At 49.3% G+C, this 14395-nt stretch overlaps 1 protein-coding gene across 2 annotated transcripts in view; it reads right to left on the reverse strand.

Annotated features, from left to right (window-relative positions):
• CLUH (CLUH binding protein of NUMT mRNA) overlaps positions 1 to 14395 on the reverse strand; it is a 55410-nt gene that overhangs the window by 7959 nt on the left and 33056 nt on the right. For both annotated transcript variants that reach the window (XM_077836479.1, XM_077836478.1), the window contains exons 9-20: positions 13726 to 13818; positions 12392 to 13086; positions 11096 to 11313; positions 10070 to 10174; positions 8722 to 8822; positions 6477 to 6629; positions 5763 to 5825; positions 4840 to 5084; positions 3708 to 3792; positions 2632 to 2785; positions 1691 to 1830; positions 616 to 696 (exon numbers count right to left, since the gene is read on the reverse strand). In XM_077836479.1, the coding sequence (XP_077692605.1) occupies positions 616 to 696; positions 1691 to 1830; positions 2632 to 2785; positions 3708 to 3792; positions 4840 to 5084; positions 5763 to 5825; positions 6477 to 6629; positions 8722 to 8822; positions 10070 to 10174; positions 11096 to 11313; positions 12392 to 13086; positions 13726 to 13818 (2133 nt within the window). The remainder of the gene's footprint in view (positions 1 to 615; positions 697 to 1690; positions 1831 to 2631; positions 2786 to 3707; positions 3793 to 4839; positions 5085 to 5762; positions 5826 to 6476; positions 6630 to 8721; positions 8823 to 10069; positions 10175 to 11095; positions 11314 to 12391; positions 13087 to 13725; positions 13819 to 14395) is intronic.

Here is a 14395-nt window from a genome sequence, read left to right on the forward strand (position 1 = left end):
TATATATATATATATATACACACACACACACACAAAAATATCTGGCAAACCAGAACAAAAAAAAATGTCTCACACAGCAAGACAAATACAAATCAGAAAAAACAAGACTTTTGTATTATCTTATGGTTGAGCTATTAATTTACATCACCGTAAGACTTGGCAACATTTCAACGTGAGCAACTGCAGGATCGGATTTTTGGAGAGAAACTTTGAATACCGCCTTCTACAGAACGACAAGGACAAACTGACAGCGTGAGGTTAGCTGGGAGAATCCATTTCAATCTCTCTCTTCCCGTGATGGCTATAAGTGGGGTTTTTTTGGTGTATATAAAGTATTAGCTTAAGGGCCTGCTTTTCACTTTTAACTCTTACGATTCAATGACCCCCCTGAGCAAACAGAGACCCACTTTTCCACACATCTTGTTCCTAGTAATAAGAGGCCTAAAGAAAAGAAACGCCCCCAAGAAAGCGTGCAGCATGGGAAGAACAGGTTTACCAAGAGACTGTTTTACAAAGTTAAGGAGGCTGCAGCTGTCTTGCAAATGTGGGCATAAACTGAAGTCGCACAGACACCAGATGCGAACACGACATTCACTGTTTTCTCTTTATACTCACATATTCTTGGATTGTGTTGGGATGCTCAATGCCCAGGACCCTCTCACTCATTAACACTGCTTTCTGTTGATTACTTAAGGCCTACGAAAGAATGACAAACAGGAGGATGTAGCAAATTCTGAGGCATATGTTTCAAGAGATACTTGGGTGGGAACTGGCGAGAGGAAGGTATCTTGGTTTCCAGCCTCTCTCTCTCAAAAAACGGAGGACACTCAGCGACAATTTCCATTCATTTTTGGACTTCAGCAAGAGAAATGCCTTCTAGCGACTCAGTGAGAAGTCTGGGTGAGTTGTACCAGGGCACAGGTAGGTTTGCCTCTTGGCAACTCTTCTGCCTGGGCAAGTGGGAGACCCAGATTTCATTTCCATTGGGAGTCAGAGGATATGCTATTCTCTGTTCCTGGGGTGCACTCTGATAGCCAAAGCCTGAAGGGCTGGTAATCCCAGCACCCCTCAGCCCAAATGAGCCAGCAAGCAAGTCACTGCTGGAGAGGAGGACACATGTTCTGGGTACCAGATAAGAGAGCCTTCAATACGAGACAAGGAGAAACCAATGACCTCCAGCGAGGACTACGGGCAAGGTAACAGAATCCAAGTGGAATTCTCATCAGGATGCCCACCTGTACAGTGGTGAAAGCTACAGAGTGCTGGCCACATGGCCCTTGGGCTAGCCAGCTAAGATAGCCATAAATGGAGAAAGGGGAAACCCACTGAAGCAAATGATTTTGTTTCCTTAAATCAAATTTAATGCTTAGGTAACTGCTTTTCCAAGAGAGGCTAAAAGACTCATAAGGCACCCATATGCAGTAGGGAAACGGGTGTTCTACCCATTCCAGACACAGGAAAAACAGACAGGTGTAAGTGGCCAGAGAGGAGACTGGAATGAGAACCCAGGAGACCTGGCCCCAGGCCTGTTCTCACATCCACTTCTCAGCTCAACTATACTGCTCATTCTGCAGTTATCACAGGAGTCGTTAATCTGAAGGCACAAAGGGCAGAGCGGGAGGGGGAGAAGACAGTAACTGCTGACCACCCAGGAGATTTCTTAGGGAAGCGGCAGGGGGGCTCTGGGTACCTCTGAGTAGTCTCCCATGATATAGTTGAGGCGAGCCAGCAGCCGAAGGCAGGCACAGATTTCCACGTGCATAGCACCGTACACGTTGTTAAACAAGTTTAAGGCTTCATTGATGAGTTCACAGCCCTCCTTCAAGAAACCTACAAAAACCCAGAGGAAATTAGTTCTTATTAAGTGTTAACCTAGGACCTTGATTTCCTTTTCCTGTAACTATAGAGCAGAGAGAAGGCTGGGGAACTTCCTTTGCTGAATCCCTGAGTTACCGTATTACCCACAAGCAATGGGAAATCATAACTCCTAATACCACAGGAAGAATAAGCATAGTCTGTGAAGGGGGGGGGGGGGGGGAGGGGGGAAGAAAGAGAACTGGGGGGGGGTTGGATAGGCATGGGAGTTTCGAGGGGCCTGTCAGGGGACCGGCGGGGGGAGGGGGGCTGGATAGGGCATGGGGTCCTGGGGGAGCAGTTAGGGGTAGGGGGGTCCCAGGAGGGGATGGGGTTCTGGGGGGACGGTCAGGGGCGGGGGGATCCCAGGAGGGGGGTGGTCAGGGGACAGGGGGGAGTTGATAGGCATGGGAGTCCTGGGGGGCCTGACAGGGGGCGGGGGTGTGGACAGGGGCAGCGGGTCCTGGGAGGGGGCGGTCAGGGGACAAGGAGCAGGAGGTGTTGGATGGGTCACGGGTTCTGAGGGGGGCAGTCAGGGGAGGCACAACCCTCCCTACCCGGCCCTCCATATACAGTTTTGGAACCCCGACGTGGCCCTCGGGTCAAAGAGTTTACCCACCCCTGCCATAGAGGGGGCCCCCCTAGAACAGAGTTTAGGCGTAGTGATCGACACAGGGTAGCCTACCATGCTGTCAGCGTCTGCACTATGGCTAGGCAAGGCCAGGGTACAAAGCAGTGTTTATCAGCACTAACCCAAAGGGAAGAGGCAGCACGTACCTTGCTGGACCTTCGCTTGCCCGCTCTGGAAGAAGTGGAAAGCATCCGAAGCTTTGGGGTTTACGTGCTTCACGACCGGGAAGATGTTGAGAATATCCTCCTCTGTGAAGGTGGGTTTGTGCCGGTTATCGAAGTTATACTCTTTCAAAAGGATCTGAAGGAACCAAAAACCAAAGGCAACATCTTTCAGCGCCTTTCCTCCTTTTGTGCAGCCCTCCCAACGCCCTTCATGGACACCTGGGGCCAACGTTACCCTCAGTGGCACTTGTGTGAGCCCCGCTGAAGTCCAAAAGGGGCTACCTGGGTGTAACTGAGGAGAGAATCAGGCCTCCCAGGACAGCCCAGCAGCTTTGGCTGCCAGGTCACAGACAGACAGAAGAATCAGGGGAAGTGTGAATGCACACACTGCTAGCTGCCCTCTGGATTTTGTTTTTACGTTGGTTTATGTATGAAGATGTGGGGCAGTGTCTTGAAAGAGGGCCACGGTGGAGGTCTGTCATGGAAGGACGACTCAACATTTGCCTGTATTAAACCCCTGCAGCAAACAGACCCCTGTTTTGTTGTCACGGCACCCCGGAGAGGCTGAGCTCTGGGTTGTGCCAGCATTTGCATTATGGACCCTGACGTGCAGGGATTTATAGCCTACAGTCAGGTGCCATCCGAGCTGAATCTTGGCACAAAATCTAAAAACGGGAGCCATTTGTTTTCGGTAAGGAGGACAGCATCGTCCTGCTTTGTAAGACAGGAGTTGACCCTATTCCCCCTAACAGCAGCGGTTTCACTTCATACTGTGCAGGGCCATTTGGCCAGCACCACAGACAGGCCTAAGGACTTATCAGACTGGAGCAGACCAATCTTCTTACATATAGCAGGTTTACCCTTAACGCAACTAAATAAAATCCCTTTGCGGGGTTAGAACTGGCATTTCAGCACTAAATCTGTGGGGAGGAGTGAAGGGCCAGGGGTGGGAATCCTCTTTTGAAAGACCTTGTGATCTGAATCAACATATGCCCCCTCTTAGTGAGTTTCCCCATTGGAGAAAGTGATGAAAGAAAGCTGGAGGACTTGGCTCTTACCTGGATTCCAGTTTTGAGGGAGATCTCACGTAGGAGGGTGATTTTCTGGAGGTTGCACACCTCTGCTGCTTGGTCAACATTCTCACTGCAAAAAAAGCGAGGCAAGATCTTAGGGTAAGTTTATACTCAAGAGTATCCACCTAGGGCGTGCCTGAAGTACTCCTCCCGGTATAGTTAGGAGCTAATCAACAAAGAAGGTGCAGCCAAACATCAGCAAGCAAGGAGCTCGTTTACGTCAGTCCTACGTGCATCTCTTCCCTTCCCCTGCCTTAAGCTTTAGCAATAGGGCTGCTTGATTCAGCCTTTTCCTTATTTGCAGTAAAATCTTCAGTTTCTCTGATGCCCGAGAGATAACCGTGAATTCAACCATCTAATTAGGACTTATTTCTTGTGTGCAGGGATTTTGTTTTGAAAACATCTTTTATTGATTCATAATGTCCGTTAAAAGAAAAGGAGGACTTGTGGCACCTTAGAGACTAACCAATTTATTTGAGCATAAGCTTTCGTGAGCTACAGCTCACTTCATCGGATGGCGTCCGATGAAGTAAGCGGTAGCTCACGAAAGCTTATGCTCAAATAAACTGGTTAGTCTCTAAGGTGCCACAAGTCCTCCTTTTCTTTTTGCGAATACAGACTAACACGGCTGCTACTCTGAAAAACGTCCGTTAAGTGTTTTACTCGTCTTATATCACCAGCAACCACTTCATTTCAGAGTCTGGCTAAGATCTGTCTTTGTTTTAGGAACATCCACAGATTTCACGCCTGCCTAACTCACGACCATGAAATCTCTACTCCCCTCTCTCCCTCTGCTCATCTCAGGCTGGATTCTTTGTCCCTGCCTCTATCCTTCACGCTATCTCCTCTGCAGCTTGTGCCATCTGAATCAACCTTCTGAGATATCGCTGCCTCGTGAATTTGATCTCATTTAAAATTTCACCTGTAATCCTAATTCAAACACCCACCCGGCCTCGGTTTCTCCCCATCTGCTACTTAAACCTTTTTAAAAGCTGATTCCAAAGCTTAAGGGATTTTATAAACAATACAGGCACCCTTCACAATAAAGCTACTGCCATTTGGAGGAAGAGAAATCCGGCAAAAGGAAGGGGAAGTAAAGATAAATCATTCTACTTACCATTCAAGATGAAAATCAAAGTAGTTCTTTGCCTCGGAACAAATATTCTTCCAAAGCTCCTGAGGGGTCATGCTGGCCCAGGCAGTGTTATCAGCATTCCCAAGGTTCCTGTTTTTCCTTTTCTTATTCTTCTTTTTGGAGACCAGCTCATCAGCAGGGAGATGGGCAACTGGATTTAGGAAGGAGCTTAGGAAGCAATTGAGGAAGTGACTGATGGCTGCCGATAAGCCAGACAGTTCCACGCCCTGCAGCAAGATACTGAAGTCAGTTGTGGAACCTTTTCTGTGTTACACATGCATCAATCTGATCCAACTCTAACGGAAATCCAATCCCATCTGTGTGGCAAATATCCTCGCCCGAGAGAGACAGAGGGAAGGTCTGCCAGGATGGTGCGTCTCAGAGCAACAGAACAAACATGCGTGAAGTGCCACACAAAAAGTCATGCACAGTTTCTATAAAACTTCGAAAGGGGTGGGGCTGGCGAGAATGAACAATTGCTGCGGATCTGGAGATTATAATGTGGAATTCTTATAGCATAGATTTCTTTGCTTCTGGAACAATGCATTCATGTAATAAACAAGCATCTTTGGAGGTCAAAAGCACTACAGTTTGCTTAAGCAGAGTAAGTGTTTTACAAGCAAGACAAGCTGTGATTTCACTCTTAAAAACCTTCAATGTAATCAGTGAAATTCTGGGGCAGAAAAGCGTGGAATGATAATCCTCTGGGAGTGCTTCCTTCAAGTGGGAACTTGTTTTCTCTTGTACCAGGTCTCTACCTATATTAGGCCTAATGAGATTTTACTTCCAGTTGCTAAGCAACATCCACGAACTAGCTAATGAGAAAACAGATTTAAACAGCTTCTATTTCTGAAAAACCATTAACGAGAACATCACATGGCAAGAGTTTAGACAGCCGCTCATACCTGAAGGTATGTCTTGAAGATGTGTTTGGCTGATCGAGTGATCAATTCGCTGATTCCAATTTTCTACCCAAAGGAATAAAGAGCAGGGACTAAGAAAATTAGTCAATAGAGGGAAAACACACACACACACACACACACTTTGCTTTTAGATGTATTTTGATCCATATTGACAAAGGGCCCAATTCTGTGATTGTTACTACTGCAGAGTTGTACCCTACTTTGCAAATTACACTGTAAACTCTTGGAGGCAGGGAACTCTTTGTTCAGGACGGGAAGGTAGTATGTAGGGCCCCAATCCAATGGGACATTCCTGGAGCGATATACTCACTACTCAATGTGAGCCAGGGTGGCAGAATCAGGCCCCAGCGTAACCTCCTGACCAATCACAAGCAACATCCTTCCTATTCAATCCAGGGCCCCTGGGGGACATTGCATGGCCCGAAAAACACAGGCTCTCCTAGACCAATCGGCAATGCCTTTTACCCCAAAGTGTTTTATGGTCCCTCAGGGCACCTATCCTCCCTAACCATAATGAAAACAGGAATACGGGAGTAATACCTTCCACCCCCTGCAATCAAAGGCTTTTTCACACGGTGTCAAAGCCTGGCTGTTTGTTTTTACACAGAGGTTGACAGAATGCAATTAGCCGAGTTGGAATGTGGCCAGGCCCCCATTATCCCAGTGGCACAATCAGAAACGAAACCCGACGCTTACATAGATGTGATCCAGCTGTGGGCAGGCGGGGGTCTTGGCGATGAAGTCGACGACTTTGCCTAGGTAGCGCATGTTGATGCCCCTCTGGTGCATGGCCTCTGCTAACGTAGCGCCGTCCATCGGGAGCACGGTGTGGTCCAGGCAGTCTTTCACCTGCAGAGCACATGGAGCTTAGGGGAAAGGAGCCACTGGCCAGAAAGGGGACACTCAGAGCCAGGTGTTCAAAAGTGCCCAGCACCCGCTAGCTCTCGTGGTCCTCAATGGGGGCTGAGCCCCTCTGAAAATCTGGTCCCTTTCTCAGACTGGGCTCTATGTTTCAGAGCAATGATCTTTTTGGGGTGGGGGGTGTAGCGTGTAGGACCCTGATTCTTGACTGGGGCTCCTAGGAACTCTTGCCCCAAACAGGATTCTCAGGAGCTCCACATATCTGATAAGCGTCCTCCCTTCCTCTGCCTGGAATCCAGACACAGGCCATGCCTGCCCATGGCTGGAGGAGCATGGCTGTATCAGGGAATGCTGTGCAAATGCACCTGGCCAGGAGCTGTTTAACCAGCCTCCTGCAAGTGTGAACCTACCAACTGAGGAACAGGGAGAAACGAGAGAGAGTTTTCCTTCAGTAGCCAGGAAGGGAGACCACCACATTTCCCATGCGCGCTACAAATCACAAGGGACTGGACAAAAAAATGAAGTATGGTTGGCCCCGGGCGGGGGCAGAGATACGGGTTTCTAGCGCTGGCAAATGGAAGTTGTGAAGTACAATGAACAATGAGCAAATGTAAATGTGTCCCCTTGAGTTTTAAATACATTTATGCAAATTACCGTCACATATTGAGAATGGGTGGGAGGTGTCTACACAGCAGCTCTACACAGGTCTGTCACCTAGTTCACGCGCACGCACAGAGTTGTATAGTATTTTTGATCCCTAGTTATGCTGCTCATTGTAGACTAACTATTCGACAAAGAAAAAAAATTGAGCTCGTGCCCTTTTTTATTATTTTACTCTGGTATAAGGGCAAAGGGTTGATTTTTGTCAGCGTTTTTTCTTTTTCATTTTTAAGATTTGAGTTTTGGGCGTTGAGAGTTCTGACGAATACTGAATCAGTGAAATGAGGACATCAGAAGCATGTGAAAGCCAAGCAATTGATACAGGAAGAGATTTTCATTCACCTTAGTCAACTCCAGTCACTGACGAGCACTTTGGAGAAAAGAGAGCTTTGAAGATTCACCAGCTCTACCCTTCAGTTATAGCACATGATTGCACACCACCCACACAAGTATCTGCCCCCCACAAAGCCTTCAGGAAACAGCAGACTTGTCATTTCAGATATTTCTTACACTAAAAATTAGAAAGACCTCTTAAAAAAAAAAAAAAAAAAAATCAAGAACCCTCTCCATAGGCCTTTCATTTCTAGCAAAAAGAAACAGGGGACAAATCCGGTTGGTTGTTGTTGGGTTGTGGGATTGTTGTTTTTTAAGTCACCATCAATACATGCAGGGTCAGCGTGCAGGGGAGCATGCAGAGAATATTTTCGCTGTTGCATTTTGAGATTACTGTGTATTTTGTAGTGCATCTTAGCATTGCATTTACATAGCTTTCTCTCTACCACATTGAATTCATATTCAGAAGTTCCTGTCTGCAGACATGACGTGGTCAGTGCCACGCCAAGGAAACAATCCCCTGCACTGGCTGGAACAGTGATTGGGGTGATCCAATAGGTCTGTTTCATTTGCAATTTCCAGGATACTGTAACTGAAGAAAGATTATTTTACAGCTTCAGAAAATGGTAGTAGGGTGAAATTTATGATGAGAGGAATTTAAGCTACACATAAAGAAAATATTTAACAGTTAAGGGCAACTGATGGACTTCCCAAGGGAATCTAGTCACCAGCAGATTCAAAGTGGGCTAGATTAAACAGTAATATATCCAGGATGCTAAGGGTCAGACTGAGTGACTTGCAGGGCTCTGTCAGCCTTATGGCATTTATTGGCTCCATCTCTTACTAAAGGTTTATAATACTGTTGATCAAGTTCTTTGTTCCGTGGCACATTTTCCCTTCTAAACTAGGGGCCGTGAAAGAGGAAACCCCTCTTCTCCTTACACCACCAGAGATGTTTATATTGTTCTTTGTACTTCACAACTTCCATTTGCCAGCACCAGAATCCAACCATTGTTTAAGATGAGAAATAGCTGCACTGACTGGCCAGATTTGATGGAGGAGATCAGCACAACTCCCAGTGCCTTACCAAGCCTGGGATTTGGCATGACAGTAAGAAAGCAGCAGCATCCTTTAACAACTGCTTCTGATCCTGCATTTCCTCTTTGCTGGACTCAGGGAAACGAACACCTAGGAGGGAAATTGAAGAGCTAAGAAACGGAAGGACAGACTAAAACCTTAATTCACAAAATATACATACAAGAGCAGGGGGCAGTAAACAGAGGGTGCTTTGCCCTTTCCCGCTATAAAGATGCTCTTTAAGACCTATCAATTCTGCAGAGCATGCCAGCTGGCATAACCATGACCCAGGCGGGGTCTGTTACAGGCTGCTTTGCTCCGTTCTGCACCCACTCACTCTTGTCTTTGTCTGCCACATTCCAAAGTGCCGTGCACGCTTACAGCCAATGAAATGAGAGAGGGCATGTTTTGTCAGAAAGATCGACAAATTCTGCAAGCACTAGAAGCTCCTTAAGTCCTTCCATCAGATGGACTCGGGTTAAAATAACCTCCTTTAAGCGGCCGTCCCATGCAGAGTCAGCACCAGCCCTGTCTTCACCATCAGCATTAAAAATGTGCTTGTGGATTTCCGCTGAACACGGCTTCTACTGCATTTATATCCAGGCCAAGATACAGGGTCAAATCCTGCTGCTTCTGACCGTGCGTGCGCAGCCCGTGTCAGGCCATGGGGATAGGACACTCACCCCCAAAGAGAAAACACCGCATGGAGGAAACGTTTCCAGCATCTAACCTCTAATTTAGTCACCAACAGACATACCCGAGGATCCTGACTCATACAGACAAGCTGTGATCAGCTTACAGCGGGTCAGGCAGGTTTGGTTTGTGATCTGCCAGAGCAGAGGCTCTCAAACTTCACTGCACTGCAACTTGCTTCCGACAACAAAAGTTACTGCACGACCCCAGGAAGGGGGACTAAAGCTCCGGGCGCAGGGGTGATGGTGCGTGTGGCTGTAACCAGAGCCCTGCTGCCCAGGGCTGAAGCCCTCTGGTTCCGGCTTCAGCCCCGGGCTGCAGCAAATCTAATGCCAGCCACAGCAGTTGTTTACATGGACAATATCAGGATAGCGTTTAATGTGTTTTTCCACCTCTATTAATGTGGTCTAGCAGCTGGGATGATGGAGAGCCAGCTCCATGTGCCAGGCCAGCATTCTCCAGACCACTAGCAAGTGTTTGTGGACTACTCGGGGGAGGCAGCTCAGTGCCTACACATGGTAGCTCAAGCATTACAAACAATTACGTCACATCTTTCTGCGCAGCGTGGAGAGCTCTGCCCCAGGCCCTGTGACTATTAGCAAGAGCAGAAAGGGAGTCCACGCTATATGCCGAACAGTTTCAAGGCCATCTCTTCGAGCCCCTACCTGGTGAGAAGATATCCGGGTTAAACCGAATGTCAAAGGACGTGTCGCTGATGGAGCCCACGGCTTTGCAGGCATTTTGAATCACCTCTCTGCTTTTGGGATCCACTGAGTAAGAGAGGAAACAGACTTGGTAAAGAGTTAGAAAAAAAGTCATGCAGATTCTAAAGACAGCCAACAGCAGACGTTAAAGCAAGAGGCAAGTTTTATTATGGAGGAGTGATGTTGCTGCATTGCTCTGCAAGAGGCCATTGTAAAGCATTTGGCAGCGCAATACTGTTTGGGGTACAGCTACAGACCACAAAACTCAGACAAGGGCATAGAGTACAGTAGGGAGAGGGCATCTCTCCATGCAAAGAAATAGTAATTCTGGGACTTTCAGTTGGGGGCACAATTCCTATTAATTTTGGATGGGATTCAGGAGCCCCTCCCCCAAAGCCCCTTTGAAAATACCCACCCACATGCACAACAGCCATGGCAAAGAGCTTCCGAACGAGAGCGACGGTGTTTTCCGCATGTTGGGAGCCTACTTATGCCGAGCTCTCTGTTCACTCTTGTATTTAGCTGTGACACTTGTGAGTACCTTTCCCAGACCTGAAGAAAAGCTCTAGCTCGAAAGCCTCTCTCTCTCTCACCAACAGAAGTTGGTCCAACAAAAGATATTACCTCCCCACCTGGTCTCTCTCGTATGTTGAGTGGCCGGGAAAGGGCATGAGGCAGTCTAGTGGACTGAACAGGGCAAAGACCAGAGATTCCCACATTCCAATCCCAGCACTGACAGAGTCCCACTGTGTTTCAGGGTTGCTAATCCCTGCCCAGGCATGCCATGAGGGTTAATTTGCTAGTGTGTGAACAGTGCCAGGTAAATACTCAAGTGCTAGTACGGGGGAAGGCATGGCGCTCCGGTCTGAGCGACGGCACACAGTCATTTATTGTGACCCACCAACTTGGAGCCGTTCTGATCAGTGACCCAATCCAAAAGCTACTGGGAAAAGCGTGGGCCATTGTTGGTGCGTGAGGAGTGGGTACCTGTTCCATCGTCAGATGCAATGGTCTCTGCCAGCTCTTTAACCTGATCTAATCCAGTCACGTTATCCTCTATTTTACCATCATCCGATTCCGATTTCTCGCTTCCCCCTGTTCCGTTCTCTACGGAAGCCCCGTTTTCCAGCACGCCCGAGTTCTCCTGCTTGTTGGCCTTCTGCTGCATCAGCTGCAGAGCAGCCAGTTTCATGAATAAGAGATATCTACAGGACAGGAACGGAGAGATCGAACAGAATGCAGCATTCAGCAAAATAACCCCAATGAGCGAGACAACCAGACTAGAGGATACTCCAAAAGGCTTGTTCTTTCCCTATGAGACATAAGATCACAGGGGCTAAAGATGGCCCATCTGAACCCTGCAAGGGCATGTCATAGTCCAGTGGAGCAGTACGACACTTGACCCCTGACAGGACATTGGCCCACTGGTCAGGCGCATTTGCTACTGGGGATAGGGCTGCTGCACTGTTCATTAGCCCATCATGCTGAGAAATTAACTCCCCGCAGTCGGTACATTGCTTTCTGCCACTCGCCACAGGATATAGCCATGGGGACCCTCTTTATCTCCCACTTCTGATCTCAGAAGGTCCAGGAGCACAGGGTTGCTACAAGAACAGCAGCAGCCCTTATCCAAGACCTATACAGATGGGGTTTTACCTACTGTACATGGGTCAACGAGTGGCAGGACCCTGCAATCAGGCCAGCCCCGGGCTGCTGGCCTGGCAGGGCTGCAGCCGAGCACGTAAGGATGGGGCAGCCCGCAAGGGAACACCTCGCTGCAGCAGGAAGTGGGGCTGGTGATGTTGCTCCTGGAGTCAGCACTGAAGCAGCGTCTCACCGCAGCAAGAGGCCGCCCGGTTAGAGACGGCGAGGGAAATCTAGATCCTGACCACCCCACGGCGGCCGGGCAGAAGGCAGAGAGTTAACCTTCGTGTCACGTGGCAGCTCAGGTAGTTCCCAGCCTCTTGCAGCGCCCACGGGATACGGTGCTTTCGTTCGTTCCCCCATGTAACCAGCATGCAGCATCGCGCGGCTGCTACGGTCCGCCCTAGAGGGTGGTTGCCGTGATCCCTGTATGTACATAATAACCCTTTCCTGCCTCCAAAGGGCTCAGTGAGCGTCTGAAGGGGGAAATATTAGCTGCACACGAACGGAAGTTTTGTGAGACGCAGCCGCCTGCAGCATCTCTGGAACGATGCCGCACGCACCCCGGCCGAGGCTGATGTTCTCCAGCAGGGAGAGATTTGGGGGGGGAGGGGGGGGCAGAAACCCCGCTCAGCTCACCTGTGCTCTACAAAGGCGTCCACCAGCTCCTGCCTGAGACAGCAAAGCTTGTGCCTGTGCTGTTTGGGGAATCCCATTTTCTTACATTCTTCCGGCATCTCCTCCCCTTCGACCGGCAGAAAGTTCAGGTCGGGGGGGAAGGTGCGGAGCAGGTCGAGGATATAGTGGCGCCCGTCGTTGCCCAGGATGCCTTTGCACTCCACGGACGAGCACAACGCCACCTCCTCGTTCTTGTCGTTCAGCACTTTGTGCTTCTGGATCTTGAGGGGCCGGCTGGTCTTCTCCAGCAGCTCCAGGTACTTGGGGTGAGAGACGACTGTCTTGCCGAAGTCTATCGACCCGTAAATGACGCTCTGCTCCTGCTCTCGCTCCAAAATCCCTGGAATGATGGACTGGGCCGTGACCCGGTAACCCCGGTAATCCACCACCACGGTCCCCAGCGTGTACAACCCCTCAACGTCCACCGCGTTATAGGTCCGCACCCCGTTGAGGTCGTTGGTGGGCGCCACGTAGGCGGCGACGTCCCCCCCGAAGTCCTTGTAGTGGTCGCGGACGTCGAAGCCCAGGCTGAAGAAAATGTTGTTCCAGATGAACATCTGCATCTTGGTCTCCTCGCTGGGATTGATGGCCATGACGTTGCCGTCGATGACGGCCATGGCTCCTCTGGTAGCGGCCGCCGTGAAGTCACTGTGGACCTGCGCGTTGGTAGGGGAAGGGAAGTGTGAAGGCAGGAGAGAGCTGCGTAAAGAGAGCAGGCTGCCCACTGACTATGTACTTCCCAGCACCTGCCCTCTGTTCCGCCCGAAATCCCCTCGGCCGCCACCTCACGATTATCCAGGGCCAACGGGGTCAGGATAGCGGTTTTCACCCTTGCGAGTCTGGCCGATACTTAGATACTGAACACCTTCTGGACTGGCCCCAGTTTCTTCAGCTTGGCCACTTGGGCTGCTCCTGTGGGAAGGTACCTGACTGACGGGAGCTAATCCCTGACCGGCCCCATTTGCTGAAGGCCTCCCCTGCCCCAGCCCTGTCAAAGCAAGGCTGCGTGGCAGGAAACAGCAGCACTGGGCTGGGAGGAGCCTGCATCATTGCTGGCAACACGAGCAGAGCAGGGAGATCAGGAGAATGAGTCTCTCCCATCAGCTTGGGAGATGGGGAGAGATGAAGACAAAGCTCCTGGCCTGCATCTTAGAAGCCTCAGGCAAAGCATCTGTGCTTATAAAGATTAAACCACAAAGCTCGAGCGAAGCGCTCACTCAGCCCAGGGTGGGTCTCTAATTGGACTGGGAATGGATTACCTACAAATTTTGTCTAATCCCCTGCCCCAAAATTACCTTGAAAATGGCTCGTTCTCTCAGCAGCCTCTCTGGCAGATTCTTGCGGGGCAGCTCTCGTGTGGTTTGCAACTCCTCATTCCAGTCTCTGGTCTGAAAGGGGCAAGCCTCAGGTGAAACAGGGGCGTTTGCGCGCGCTAGTTTGCGGGTGTCTATTCCCCCCCTCCAGATCAGAAAGACAAATGAAGTCAGAGTTGCATGGCATTTAAAAAGAAATTCCTCACCCGCAGCATGCTCACAACTAAAGTTCATTTAAACAGCAAGCTGTGATGGATCTTGCATTGTCCCAGTTACCCAGTGCAGCTTAGCTGGAATATCAACAAAGGGTTTAATGCGATGCAATGCTGAATTAATTAGCCAGCGTATTGGAGATTTAATTATATTACAAATGGGCAGAGAACCAATATTTTGCAACCCCAAGGAACTTTCAACATTCTAAGGGCCAGCGCCATCACGCTCTGGGGATCTAACCCCTAAGGGCTGTTTCAAGCGAAGTGCCCAGAGCCATTTTTTGAAGGATAACTAGCCAGTCATTTAGGTCCTGATCCTGCAAGGAGTTCTGCCGAAGCTTAATTTTGTAGTTTCACTGACTTCAGTGGGACTACTCACAGCGAGTGAAGTTGAACATGGGTATATAAGCCTTTGCAGGATCAGGCTTAAACAAAAAAAC

This window comes from Eretmochelys imbricata, chromosome 17, assembly GCF_965152235.1.
Source record: "Eretmochelys imbricata isolate rEreImb1 chromosome 17, rEreImb1.hap1, whole genome shotgun sequence".
Taxonomy (NCBI): domain Eukaryota; kingdom Metazoa; phylum Chordata; order Testudines; family Cheloniidae; genus Eretmochelys; species Eretmochelys imbricata.